At 37.1% G+C, this 15,424-nt stretch overlaps 1 protein-coding gene across 2 annotated transcripts in view; it reads right to left on the bottom strand.

Moving 5' to 3' along the window:
* Window positions 1-15,424, bottom strand: part of GNAL (G protein subunit alpha L) — a 161,775-nt gene that overhangs the window by 103,525 nt on the left and 42,826 nt on the right. Inside the window, exons 1-4 of one of the 2 annotated variants that reach the window (XM_060775030.2) lie at window positions 9,202-9,705; window positions 8,841-8,913; window positions 7,955-8,009; window positions 7,674-7,793 (exon numbers count right to left, since the gene is read on the bottom strand). In XM_060775030.2, the coding sequence (XP_060631013.1) occupies window positions 7,674-7,793; window positions 7,955-8,009; window positions 8,841-8,913; window positions 9,202-9,340 (387 nt within the window). In that variant the 5' untranslated portion in view covers window positions 9,341-9,705. Of the gene's footprint in view, window positions 1-7,673; window positions 7,794-7,954; window positions 8,010-8,840; window positions 8,914-9,201; window positions 9,706-15,424 lie in introns of those variants that run through there. The other variant, XM_060775029.2, reaches the window with a different exon arrangement.

Here is a 15,424-nt window from a genome sequence, read left to right as displayed (position 1 = left end):
TAATACGTTTATATTTGTTAAAATTGTTCTTCGTTTTAATTATTGTATTTTCGAAGGCTTTCATGGCCGGAATCACTGGATTGTTGTACCTCTGAGGATGTTTGCCATAGATGCAGGCAAAACGTCAGGAGAAAATGCATCTAGAACATGGCCATATAGCCCGGAAAAACCTACAACCCAATTATTGTATTGTTTTTAAGTGTTTTTTTGCACTACAAGTAAGATATGTGCAGTGTGCATAGGAATTCATTCATGGTTTTGTAATCTGGCCTTCCAACACTTTGAAGGATTGTGACCTGGCCCTCTGTTTAAAAAGTTTGAGGACCCCTGCACTAAGGACTTAGCCCACAAACAATGTCCGCTATACCCATAGCCAATAGAAAGGAGCAAAGAAAAATGGTTTCTTATATAAGTCCTGGCTTTCCCCCTATGGTTGTAAAGATAATGCATTCTCTCAATAAAAATTAAAATTATTTAAAATCATATTATAATTTTAGGGAAAAAAAGTAAAATTAGGTATTGCACCTATGATATCAAAACAATCAAAGAAAGCTGACGTGTTTCCAAATACTTTTGTTTAGGCACAAATACAAGTCAGAGGATGGCATCCCGTGAGGCAGTAATGATGTCATACAGTAGACTTATGACCATGTATCTGCTTGGTATTCATACATATGATTATGACACTATTGTCATGACTGCCATTGCCCCTAAAACCTACCTTAAAAGCCAGGCAGGAGTACCAAGTGAAGAATTCTAATGGCTGGTGAATGGGGTGCCGCAGAATAATGTGCCCCACATTCTACCAGCAAGCCAGGGTACAACAAAGAGTTGTAACAAGACCTCTCCAAACGCAAAGTAGTGTATACAATGTACAGCATAAGCCAAAGCGGTAGAGTGAGGTGCCAAAATGATAAGATAGCAGCTGCTATTCCTCAAGGAGCTTGGAAATGGTACTTCAAAAACAAAATTGCAGCTAGCACAGCAAGAGGGATTCTGAAAGTTGTGATCAAAATTTTAACTTTTCCAAGCAATGTCCCCTACTAACCTGATTGGGGCATATCAACTGCACCAGTGGCAGAAGCTTTTAGCTTCAGGCTATTCATCAGTACTCCTGAATCCTTAGTCCTCAGTAAACAAGCAGAGCCTGGCATGCCATTATCCAAGATCATCTCTATACAAAATAGCTCTGTATGTTATCTACTCAAAAAAAATACACACTGACTTAAGTGGAATGTATTTTCAGGTAACTTGGTACAGATCCAATGTCATTTATGGTCTTCTTTTTAATACACAAGTATATGTCCCTACAGATTACAATAATGTTTCTATGCTTGTAAAGGCCAACTGTTCTTTACTTCTAGAAATATATTCTAAATAGCTAAAATAATGCTGAATGAATTATGTTTGTATGCAGTGTTGAATTTTTTAATGCTCAAAACATATTTTCACAAATATAAACTTATATAACAGACGTTACATTTGTCCACAGCTACTAGAATTATATGCCCTTAATATGTTTACTCTGACACACAAAGGACAAAACAACCATCAATACGAGATTAAAAATGGCACAAGTCAATTTCTGTTAACTTTAAATAATGTCAATAATTTTTCTGCCCTAGTATCCCCCTCAAATAGTCATGTTTCTCATTCTAGTGCAAATCTTTTTGCAGACATTGTTATCTATGCATGCAGCTAATTATGATTAGCATTTTTTCTTAAACTGCTTTAAACTATTGTGGACTACAGCCTAATGGATAAATAAATACATTTAAGTTAGTACAACCCTCTTTGTTGTTTTGGATCAACATACTAACACAGCTCTTGAATGAAAAGTTGGAAAAATGTATACTTGAGTTTACAGGAATACATTTCCCAAGTACTGATGGAAAACTTAATTTTTTACCCAGATAACCAATTATTTTAATGAAAACATCAGTACAGACTGACTGGAGATTCTAGATAATAATACCCAATAAATAATAAATACACAAAAGATAACATGAACCAATCCAGCAACTGAACATAATTTATACACATTAAAAAGTCTTATTGAACAGGAAAATATATGACGATTTTGAGGCAAAGAAACCTTGAATTCAACTGCAAAATGATCAATTTCAATACTAAATTCTCAACAGAAGACCTTATATAACCTTCCTCTGCATAAAAGATCTTATGTATACCCTTTCCCTATGTGAAAAGAATCACATGTGTTTATGTAAGGACAGAGGCCCTTTAACCCATACTGAAGATATAGTGGCAGAGAAGTGTTAATACATTTTGTTCAGGCACTGTATTTTGAAACGCTTACATACTATTTATAATTATTGTCCAGAACAGTGGTTCAGTCTTTTTGACTTTCATTGAGCACCCCCCCCCCCATATAAGTAATGTTCTGCATAAAAATGAACACAATTTTCAAAGAAACAAAGAAAACAGTGAAGGGTAGATGTATATGTGTTTGTGGCGTTAGTTAACAGAACCTGGACATTCATCCATGGAAACCACGGGTTAAGAACATCTGTTTTAGAATCAAAGTTCCAAATATATGCTGTATTTTATACCAAAACAGTATGTTTATTTACAGCTGCTTAGAGCAGGGTAGTGGTGACTGAGTAGCCCACTTCACAATTATTGTAGTTTTTAGATCCACATATGGCAGAACCTAGTAGAGAATGGTTGAGTCCAGTTTTGATGCCATAAAGGGGCTTCTGATAATAGGTAATCACAAGAAAGCGCAAAGTGGAGCACAATAGACTTATAATGTTGTCCTCTTCCTTCTGAATCATCTCCCCCAAACTCTCTGGATGCCTTACCAACTTACTTATGGGAGTGAATAAGCTCAATCAATGTATTAGTAAGGTGCTGAACAGATTGTGCTCTGGCACCACGAGATGCTGAGCCAATCTTAAGAAATGGGGCCACAAAGTGGAGTCCATGACATGCAAACCACAGACCACCTATTACAATGCAGTATGAGCCCTGCCACATGCACAATGGAGGACCTCCTTATAGCAACACCAGAGGCACTCTAAGTGGCCAGCTCCTGGTCAAAGGACATGTAATATAATACCAAGTTTTTAGACTTTGTGTGTGTGTTTTTAAAATACATTACAACTGTATCCTTGGCTCGCTCCTGATATGATAAATAAAAATGTAGTAGTAAACTGGAAGGAAATCTTCATTTGAAATAAGGAATACTGTCTTCCATCTATTTTTAACACTGTTTTGACTTATGGTTTTCGTAGCTTCAATATTAAAAGTTATCAATAAATTTTCATATTCTAAGTATCAATAGACAGCCTTAAAAATTAAATATATCTAACTTCAAGTCATCTGTTTACGTATGGCAAAACCATGAAGGTTTTGGTAGGCAAGGAATACGCAAAGGTGGTTTCACTAGCTCTCTCTTTTTCTACATTTAGAAAAATTCAATTCAATTTTTGCTTAAGCCAAGTTAAAAAATTATGAAAGAGAAAGAATAAACTAAGTTTATTGCCTTTTTTAAAAAAAGAGAGGCTGACTAGTAAGAACCTGGTCTTGCTCACACCATACCACACTAGAATAGAAATTTCTGATAAGACTTTTGGGCCTACTTGTGTAAGATTTTAAAAGATCAAGTAAAAATTACAAAGGGAAAACCAAACTTTTCTCTACCTACATGTTTGGCTTGTGTTAAACTGATATCCTTTGTAGGGAGGGTTGTTGTTGTGTGCCTTCAAATAGTTTTTGTCTTATGGCGACCTAAAGATGACCCTATCATGGGGCTTTCTTGGCAAGATTTGTTCAGAGGAGGTTTGCCTTTGCCTTCCTTTGAAGTTGAGAATGTGACTTGCCCCAGGTTCCCTAGTGGGTTTCCATGGCTGAGCAGGGTTGTAGTCTAATGCTCAAACCACACTGTGTCTCTTGTGGGCAAGAGGAAAACAAAAAATAAGCTAATACATTGGCTGAAATAATCTGATTGACAGAAAAATTATAACTGCTCTAGATAATACTGACAAGCATAGTGTGTGGATCTATAGCCTTCTGATCAATTAACATACTATTGACACAAGCTAGACATTTAACAATGTTTATGGAAGGGTTATCTGAGATCTGAAAATGACTTCAGAATTCCTACATGACAAAAAGATTATGAAAGGCTTCCTTAAAGTTTTATCCTTAAAATTCTTTTCAAATTCTTTTTTCTTTGGTTTTTGTTCTTTAAGGCATAACCATTATTTACATTAACCTGGGAGTAAACATGAATACAATTGGGCTGTTATTCCTTAATCCAATGCCATTGCAATAGAACGTATTTCCCTTCTCTGTGTGCTGCAATCCTCAGGCTTTTCCCAGCCTTTTTGAGCATTTATAGGTGCAGTAAGAAGAACAAATCACTACCTCTATTTCTACTAGATTCTACTATTCTAGGTTTGGATTGTGCCTTTTCCAGATTTCATCCCTGTCAATGTAAATACTTGCATGGGCATATAAAGTGGTGCCTTGGTACATGGTGGGGTTTCGTTCAAAGAGCATGGGTACTAAGCCCATGGATGCTCAAGTCTCATTGTATACAATGGTGTTCCTTACATAAAATGGCAAAAATCAATACTTGCTTTTGGATTTTTTTGGTAGGGGAAGTTAAATACTTTCAAGCCAAGAATGGTTGCACCCAAGTATACAGAATCTACAGAAAGGGATGGCCAACTGTACACACAACACAATAATGCAACTTGGTAAAAGGAAATTCAGATTATGCACAAACATATGCCCGATAACCACTTCCAATGTTTGGTCACCAGAATTTAGAAGTTACATCTGCATGGTAGAGGTCCCACTGTACTTGAAATCTACACTACAGTGTTTCTTAGCCTTTTTATCCTTGAGAAAGCCTCAAAATAAATTTCAGGTTTCAAGGAAATACTGCATGAAATTATAGGTCCCTGAACAAAAAGGATTGTATCTATAGCTCAAAATGTTTTTTTTAAAGTCATGATCAATCATGGAACCTTTTGTGATCCCTCAATGAGCTCTGGGATTCTAGGAAATCCTGGCTAAGAAACCCAGCTGTAGGAAGAAGAGTAGGCTTGGATTATAATGCGAAAGGACTAATGTGTCATATCTTAAGATATTTCCAGATCTGAAAATCTTGTAATATACAAAATAAACAGGTTAAAACCACAGCAAGCTTTGCCAACTATTGTAATATACATCAGTATATACTTAGATGAAGATTTTACTCTGAAAGAGAAAATAATTATTTTATCCAATTTAAATTACTGCATACTGCATTACAGGCAAACTGTATACAGTAATTACTCAGTATTTAAAAGAATTCTGGAACACTAACGCAATTTGTTTCAGATGTACAGCTGTGTTTGAAATACCCATATCCCACTTATCAAGCATTACTACATGAATAACCCATGACGTAACTGTACAGCCTATATCAGAGTTTAGGCATTTGAGACTTCCTCTTAAAAAGTTAATATCATGTTCATATCATATCTCGGTTACGATTCCAAGACATTATTTCTAACTGCTTTTGGCACTTTTTTCATTTTCAGATATGTAAAAGCCATATCATGGCATAGGAGTGTTTTCAAGTTCTTCTAGCTGACTGACTTGGTTGGAAGAACGGTGCTGCTCAAGAAAGACTTTTAAATCATCAAATTAAAGAGTTATATTTAAAAATCACTAACACAATACGGAACAAATGCAGCAATCATATTCAAAGTTACACTCAAGAGAAGCTGACTTCAACGAGATTTACACACATATAACACCATCAAACTACAGCCAAATAACTGATGAATTTCCTCCTCTCTAAATAAGTATGGCTTAGTTTGTACAACTATCTGTACAAGTGTATTTCCCAAGAAATAAATCCAAATCAATTTACCAAAATTATTTTGTTTAGAGGAATATGTCATATTTTGTTCCTTTTCTTTTTGCCAAAAGATGCACAATCCAAATCCCAATTAAGAGACTAAAAGACCAACCTTGATATCCTGTCCCAGGAAGCTACCAGAAAAGAACTACCACCTTTATTTAAAAAGAAAACATATGGAGAGAATGTTTCATCTCTGTTGAAGATGTTTATATTTGTTTAAGGTACTCCTCAAATCCATACAACAAGCAAATTCTCATACAACAAATTGCCCTCTTGGGCCTACATTTCTATACAAGCCTTCTCTTCCTAAAATTCCTTTCTATGAAAAGACAATCCATGTATAATTTAATAACACCAAAAAGAGCCATGAAGAAGGCCTTTAAACCAGATTATTAAAAAGATACAACTAAAGATTAAGAAAATAATGGCTACCAACATTTATATGAGGAAAATCATACTCAACATTAGAAACAGTGCAACAAAGCTTTAAGTCTTCATTCATCATGTCCTGTGGCAATTAAATCAACATAAGAGATTGACTCTCAGTATCATAATTTTTAATCAAGTTCACAATTTTAATAAAAACTGTCAATTTACAGAAATTATCCAATTTTATACGGGGAACTCTATGATACATTAAAGCTGTATTTTGTTTTCAAAACACCCTGAATTTTCAAAATGAGAAATATACCAGTTCGGAATTTGACAAATATGATACAAGAAAATAATTCTCTGCCTAATCCCGTTTTTCCAGGATAATCTGAAGACGCTCCACCATAAACCAATCAAATGGGCAATACTGTCGTGAGAGAAGAGACAAAAATTCCAACTATTTTTTAAAGCCAAAAAAGTCCAGGCCTCTCAGTGACTGAGAATTGAGGAATACAGTTATCTAGATATAAGCAAAGAAAGGCTAGCTACTCAAATTGCATTTCACAAAACAAAAAATTAAAACCAACATAATCTGTAGAAAATCTGAATCATTATAGAGGGAACTACATAAAACTCAGTTCAAAATAGCTACTAAAGTAATTTCCTTAGGATTTCTCTATGCATTCTAAGAAAAACATACAAAAGAACATCTTTATTATATTCAAGTCATGCACAGCAAAGTTCAGATGCCAAGCAAAGACATTGGAAAGAAGACCACAAAAAGAAAGCTTTCCACACACCATATAGCCCTCAATGTCCAACTCATATTCTTCAGTAATGCTTCTGTGCTCCGAGATGTTTTTTCAGGGGATTATGGGAGATTAGAGTCTATCAATGCAATTGTGGATATATTGATTTGCTGAATTCATAGGGGCTTATTCCCAGATATGTGATGTAGGATAACTGACTAATTATTTAACTACAAAAACATAGTTGCCATTAAAAACTGTATCTGACCATCACTTCTTGCCATGAAAAGCAAACCAAGAAAAACAGATAAAGAATCTCCATACACAGTATTACAGTATTTATCCACAATGGTTTCCATCAACATCCTGCCAAATAACACTGGCACACCATTGTGCCCCTTTTGTGAAATAATGCAACCCATAATCCCACAACATATAAAAATCCATGATCTTGAAAGTGGTCACAGCTCATGATTGGTTTCATTATATAATGTTCCAAATAGTTTCAAGAAAAAAATAGTATAGACCACATGTCTTCTGTACAATGCCATGGATGAGAACAATGAGAATATCATCATAAAAATTAGAGCTATGAAATGGTAAATAAGTAATGCCATAATTTTTGAAATTTGCTGGAGGGTTGAAAGAGAGAGAAGACTTTTAGATCTTACCTGGGTATATTCAAAGTCCGAAAGTGGGGCTATACTCTTGATGTAGTCAGCTCGGAATTGGTTTTCTTGGTTGGCCAATGGAACTGGAGGTATTAAAGTGCTCATTGCTGAAACTATAGTCTAAAATAAGAAAAACACAGGACCAAGACATATTACTGTTTTACGCAAACATATAATTGCTAGAGGATGATATGACCACACATTAAAAATAGATTTTTCTTTACATGCACAAGCCAATTACTAAAAATAGCCATTAAAACAAAAATAAAATGTCTTCTTACCACAATCGCATCTTTTACATTTTTCCGAATATCCAGAATTTTCTGTTTCTTCTCTCTATATTAGATAAAGCACACACACACACAAATCAGTTTACTGAAGCTGTTTTAAGAAATTCTCATTGAATGTTCATCTACCCTTAAGATTGTAAAAATCACATTTTATAAGCTATTTTCTTCCTAATATGCACATATTTTATAATAAAAATTAACATATGAGTTTAATTAAAAGAGATTGCTTACAGTATTATCACATGACACATCATATCATTACTATGTATAAATTTATATATATATATATATATTCCTCTTGGGGTGCATATGAAGGGTTGGAAGTCAATTATGCTATAAACTGTGTTTAACTGCAGATGCTCTAACATACCATAAATAGCTGTTATTCTACTGTTTATACTAAATTCTAAAATAGGGATTTCTGAGATAAACAATACTGTCTAAAACACTTCATAATATATTGCATTCCTGTTACTTGGTTTTTTTTATTAACTTGAAAATGACAAACATCTTGAAATATGTGTATTATGTATTTCTTTGATCCCAACATGCACAGAAATTATTTAGTATTTGCTGATATAAGAAGTCGCCATGTTGTCCCTATACAAGGCCCTATTAAGCACTGCAGTAGCAACAGTGTAAAAATACAGTAGAAGCAGCAGTCTATCTGGGGAGGGGTGTACAAATTATCCTCTGGATGTATATCAGCAATAATTGTTATGCTTTGGGTTGGGCTGGTAAATGCAAATCCCCAACAGCCACCAAGCAAACACTGAGAAAAATCCTTTGGCTCAGGTTAGTGTCTTTTAAATATATATTTATTATTCAGGTGCCCTTTTCTTTTTCATCGTCCCCCACAAATAGTAATAATTCTTACTCTGAATTAAATCCGTTTACATGCAAGATCCTCATTTGCTTGACAATAGTGCTTTTTCCTGACTCACCAGCTCCTGAAATAGAAAAAAGGGAAGGGGGAAAATGTGTGATGTATACATTTGGGAGAAGGGAAAATGGGGGAGACAGGGTGAAAGCATCTTTCTTCCTCCAAGCCCCTCCTGCACATATCTTGGTCAATCCGTGCATTTAATAACCCTGGTCTGCATTTCCCCCTTGATGTTCCCTGCCTCATAAACAGCCCAGTTCCCCCTCTTCTCTGGGAAGCTGAACTGCACCACTGCACTCTCCTTCTCCTCCTCCTCCTCTCCCTTCTTCCCCACCAAGACGCCCTTCGTTCTTACCCAGCAGAAGCAAACGGTGTGTGGCTTTATAAGCCAGTCGCTCTTTCTGCAACTGCTTCTCTATTTTTTTGTTGGCTTCTCGCTGTGCTTTCTCATCAATACGCTGATCCTCCGTTTTGCTGTTGCCCAAACACCCCATTGCTGTCCCTTAGGGTGGCTGTCAGATTGCACTAGTGATCTATAATGCTGTCCAGAGCAATGATTTTAACAGATGATATTTATATCCCTGTGATGGTATCTCTCTGCTTTCTTCCCCACCAGTTGTTCCAATAAAAATGGTCTCTGGTCGTTTTCTGATCACAGTTGGTTCCTTTTTTCCTCCCCCAAAGAGATGCAAAGAGCTTCCGGAAGAGGTGGTGGGTTTTTTTTTTAAAAAAGCAAAACAAAAATCTGTACAAAATGCCTAACACACAGTGAAAAGAGAGAAGTGCTGCCTTCCTCTTAGCAGCAGCAGCACCACCACCACCACCATGCGCGCGCACACACAAACGCACACACACATCGGGAAACACGGGCACGCGCATGCACACACAGTTGCAATCCTTATATTTCTCTGTAAAGGTCTATTTTTGTCTTTCTAACTCAGCACTGCCTCTTTCTGTGAGACCAGGAAGCAGTCAAAGTACAAATGCTGCAGAAGTGAAGGCAGAAAGGGGAGGGAGCTGACTCCATGGGCTGTGCTAACTCCTGCTACATTTTGACAATAAATCCTTCAATGAGGTGCTGTCAAATAAAGCCGAAGGACAAAAGGAAAGAATCCACATGAGCTGCTGGTTTTATATCTACGTCAATTCAAGGTGATTTCCAGTATTGCCCTTTCAAAAATGTGATTTCGAGACACAGAATCCATTTTGATGCACCATCCTAAAATATGAACTCATACAATGCACAAAGAAAGTTCTGCCTAGCTCAAGTCATCAGATACTTTCAGTCTCTAATGTTGCTAGATATCCCTTACATACACATGCATTTTTCTATTATAGTTTACTGTTTCCTCCCATATTTAAGCAGACCACTCCTCTCCATCAAATGAATGGGGTTAGGCCGGGTCTACGATATCACATGAAACAAGTAGAATTTTGATATTTTTCAGAAAAGCCTAAGGGCCCTTCCACACAGCCCTATATCCCAGAATATCAATGCAGAAAATCCCAAAATATCTGCTTTGAACTGGGTTATCTGAGTCCACACTCAGATAATGAGGGATTTTTTGCCTTGATATTCTGGGATATAGTGCTGTGTGAAAGGGCCCTCAGATAACCTAGTTCAAAGCAGATATTGTGGGATTTCCTGCCTTGATATTCTAGGACAGGGGTCCTCAAACTAAGATACGGCCCTCCAAAGTTATTTACCCGGCCCTCGCTCAGGGTCAACCTAAGTCTGAAACAACTTGAAAGCACACAACAACAACAACAACAACAACAACAATCCTTTCTCATCAGCCAAAACCAGGCCCACACTTCCCACTGAAATACTAATAAGCTTGTATTTATTAAAATTGTTCATTTTAATTATTTATTGTTTTAAAGTGTTTTTTTGCATTACAAATAAGATATTTGCAGTGTGCACAGGAATTCATTCATGTTTTTTTCAAATTATAATCTGGCCCTCCAACAGTTTGAGGGACTGTGACCTGGCCCTCTGTTTAAAAAGTTTGTGGACCTCTGTTCTAGGATATAGGCCTGTGTGGAACGGCCCTCAGATAACCCAGTTCAAAGCAGATATTCTGGGATAGAGGGCTGTGTGGAAGGACCCTAAGTTTAATAACCCTATATCCATGCCCAAGAGAAATCTCGAGGGTCAGGACTAGGTAGCTACAATCACAATGATTGTAAATATACTATACTGGCAGAAATTCGCATTACACATGTGGACACTAAGACTTCATGGACCTTTCCTATCTTGAAGCCCAGTTTCCCCATCCCTGAGCTCTTAAGTTGGCTCTTCTGTTCTCTGGAGGGCTGGAAGGCAGGTGAGAGTGGAGCAGTGGTGCAAGGAAAACAGAGGTCAGCACAGTCTGCTTCCAATGTCTCAATTCTGTCCGCTTCAGTAAGAGCAGAGATGCACAGTTGAGCACGGCTGCTTCTCATATTTGCCCTATGCCAAAATATTTTCCAGTGGTGATATGCGGCCTCATCTGAAAGGTACAAATTATCTTTCAGCTGCACTTAACCCTAGACATATTACTGTACGGAAAAGATCATCAAATTACAAAGCTGCTTGTGCTAATTTGCAAGATATTCTCAGAATAAGAATCACAACATGTACATCAGCTACCTCCGTCATATCCTTTTCTTTAATTTGTGAACAACTATTACTGGGCATTATATATTCTCGTCTTGAGTAAAGTGCTTGAGCAATTGGTTGCCAACCAACTCTATGTGCTCCTTGATGATATTGATTTTCTAAATCTATTTCATTTGGAAATCAAGCTTCCTTTTGACAAGGAACTTGCTTTGTTCATCTTTTAAGATTGGGATGGGCATGTCCAAGGTCTTGCTGCTGGAACTATTAACCAACATTAGCTGAAGGGACATATTTTCTCCACCCCAATGTAGGAAGAATGCCAGAAGAGACAACATGACCTTCTGATTATCTGGACCTTGTAGTTATAATTTATGAAGATGGATATCAAACAATATTGAAGGAAAGTTATCTAAAAGATTTCTGGTTTGTCAAATCTACCATTTACTGTGAAAGACCTTCTGCTTAATGAAGGGAGGCACGAATCCCTAGAAATCTAGGGCTGTTAATATGAGGTAAGGGTAAATGATGAGAACATTCACTCCATACTCACTTGTCCACTTTAGATCAATACACACAGTCTCTAAGTATTTGGCAAATAACAGATCATCCCTAATTTGATTAAGGTAGGCACACAATCTTCAGGATCCAATTTTAAAAATATGTATTAAACTTGAAGAGAAAATAGGGACCAGACATGAAACAAATGAGGTACAATAAAACGGGAAATAACCAAAGCAAGTTTCATATATTCCATGCTGATGAGTCTCAGCCTACTAAATCTTTTTCTTCAAGCTCTGCCCCCTTCCCTGACCAGAAACAAACTTTTATTGCTGTTCCAGAGACTCCTTCTGTAAGCAAAGGAAATGAAGTACATCTGATCTGTGACAGACTGGAGATAAATCCTTTTTTCTACTCCATGCCTGGAATGGGAGAAAGCTTAACCATCTGATCCACTTTCCTTCCACAGCTCATTGCATGAAGATCTGGAAGGGGAGATCCATGCGCGACTGCTCTGCCCACTTTGGAAGACAGCCCTTCCCATGTTGGCATGCAGCTACATCCTGGCCCTGGGCCAGTTTGGCAGAAGACCCAAAAATGATTGCCTGCTCTTGCCTTACATGCTAACAAGCAATCCCCATACACATTCAAATTGAAAACAAAAAGCCCATGTAAAACCTTTCAACTATTGTTCTGTGTCATGAGGGTGAGTTAGATAAGACTGAGAGGAAATGTCAACAATCTAAACCTGACATAGACATGCGAGGTCTCTTGATGCTACCTGTTACAGGAAAGCAGAGTGAAGATTGGAGAGAGACTTCTGCCCTACTATTAATAAGCATTTTTCCCTGCAAGGATTCATTTCATGAATTTGGCAAAAGGCACACAATACATCTTTACAATCAGAGCTGGGCAGCAGTCTTCAGCAAGAGAGACTAAAGAGCCAATGGAATATGAGGCCAAGCAGGGAGGCAGAAGGACCACAAGACAAACCAGAAGGCAAGACTAAGCAACAACCACAATCAAATAGCAGAAAAGCATGATCTAAAGCTATGCAAGAGTTCAGGTTGATGCCATTGTGTAAGCAAAGCACCTCTGAGACAGAAAGGCCTCATCCAGGTAAGCCAACAACCATACTTAGCAGGTGGAAACAATTCCGAAGCAGAAGGCTATTCCCCAAGAGACTGGATTATTAAAACAGCAGGTGTCAATACTTTGGGAATTCGATTATTCATGGATTTGCTCAAATTGCTCTCTCTAGGTCCTCAAGTGTGATTTTCTTGTCAAATTTTTCCAGTCAAGATAGAGGACCTCACAATTCCTAGAAAGAAGAGGTCTCTAGCAATTCCTAGGTGCTGTACTATTCTATGGTCAGCTTCCAATAGAAGTCAACACAAAATCATGCTGGAAGACTGGGAAATTTCTAGAGAGGTGCTCTCTCATGTAAAAAAAATAGCATTTTCTTTAGTCGTGTTTTTTTTTTACTGTCATGGAGGTCCTGTGCTACTAACCTCAGTGAGTGTAGAGGACCGACTGTAAATGTACAAATACAGGTAGACAGAGTTTCAAACTGCACGGCTTAAGCAAAACTTTTTTGTAACATGAAGCAGAATTTACTTTGATTAAAAAAATTAAAAACAAAGAGTAAACTAAAATTTATTAGCATTGTTTTCCCCCTCTATTACTATTATTCAATAGTTTGATTTAAAAATAAATTGGCAATAGCATTTTTCAAATGTTATGTTTAAACACCATTAACAATACAGATACATTGTTTACCTTGGGACATTATAATTAGTACCATCAGATTAAGCTCTTCAAGCAGTTACAGATGGATGAGAAACAAACATAAAAGAGAACAGAAATAGGGTCAGATGTTACTGTTAATGTTACTGTTTAGCGACTTGTGCGCAGGGACAAAGAAAAATAACAGAATAGTCAATGCAAGGATATATAAAATGACATCAAAAAAGGAAGAACAAGAGACCTCTTCCATATGATCTGAGAAATCAAAGAGTGACGATGGCATACAACCAGCAGGGGAAGACATTAAAAGTACAAATAAAAATGATGATGGAAACAATACATTGAATACATGTATAAAAGAGAGGAAAGGGTGACAAATTCATTCAAGGAAGAACCATTTAAAGATGAACATACAATGTTAGAGAGGTGAAAGCTGCACTCAAAGCATTTGAGAGAACTAAATCCCCGAGAACAGATGGCAAAGAGAAACAGAAACAACTCTAGTTCTAACTAAAATCCACCATCAATTATGAAAAATTAAACAATTACTCACAGATTGGAAACACTCAATATACATTCCAGTCCTCAAGAAACGGGACACCAGGGATTGCAATTTTATTAATTTGCTATGCAAGCAAAGTGATGCTCAAAAATTCTAAACTGACTATACAGGTAAAGGTAAAGATTTCCCTTGACATTAAGTCTAGTCGTGTCCAACTCTGGGGGCTGGTGCTCATCCCCAAGTGCTGGCATTGTCCATAGACACCACCAAGCTCATGTGGCTAGTATGACTACATGGAGCACAGTTACCTTCCTACAGAAGCGGTACCTACTGATCTACTTACATTTGCATGTTTTTGAACGACTAGGTTGGCAGAAGCTGGTCTAGCAGCAGGAGCTCACTCCGCTCCCGGATTCAAACCGCCAACCTTTCTGTCAGCAAGTTAAGCAGCTCAGCGACTTAACCTGCTGCGCCATCAGGGGCCCCCATTTATACTTAATAAATTGACCCTATATTAAGTAAGAAATACCAGATATCCGAGCTGGGTTCTGGAAGGGAAGAAGCACTATGATTGACATGGCACAATAAAGAATTTCAGAAGAAAATCAATCTGCTCTCTATGGTTTATACAAAAGTCTTTCATTGCATAGATCAGTGGTTCTCAACCTTTGGTCCAACAGATGTTTTGGATTTCAACTCCCAGAAATCCCAGCCAGCTTACCAGCTGTTAGAAATTGGGGGAGCTGAAGTCCAAAACACTTGGACGAACAAAGGTTGGGAACCAGTTGCACAGATCATCAAAAATTATGAATTGCTCTTAAAGAAATGGGTTCACTACAACATTTCATTCTCCTGATACATAACCTGTACACAGGACAAGAGGCTACCCCTCAGAACAGAATAGACAGAAACAGAATGATTCCAATTGGCAACCTGCATTTTGCAATTCTATCTGTTTAACCTGTACATCGAACATATCACATGTAAAACATCATTAGACTTGGAGGAAGAAGGAATGAACATTGGAGGAAGGAACATCAACAATTTAAGATATGCAAAGGACACCCTTCTACTAGCAGAAAATAACAAGAATTAATGGAGAAAGTTAAGGAAGACAGTTTTGTAGTTGAACATTACAAAAACAGGACTAATGACCACAGATGATTTATATAACTTTACAGTAGAAAATGAAGACACTGAAAAAGTTCAAGCTTTTCCATAGCTTGGTTT

Source organism: Anolis sagrei, chromosome 4 (assembly GCF_037176765.1).
Source record: "Anolis sagrei isolate rAnoSag1 chromosome 4, rAnoSag1.mat, whole genome shotgun sequence".
Lineage (NCBI taxonomy): Eukaryota > Metazoa > Chordata > Lepidosauria > Squamata > Dactyloidae > Anolis > Anolis sagrei.
Note: the sequence above shows the minus strand (reverse complement) of the source record. Positions and strands in the feature narration are given on the sequence as shown.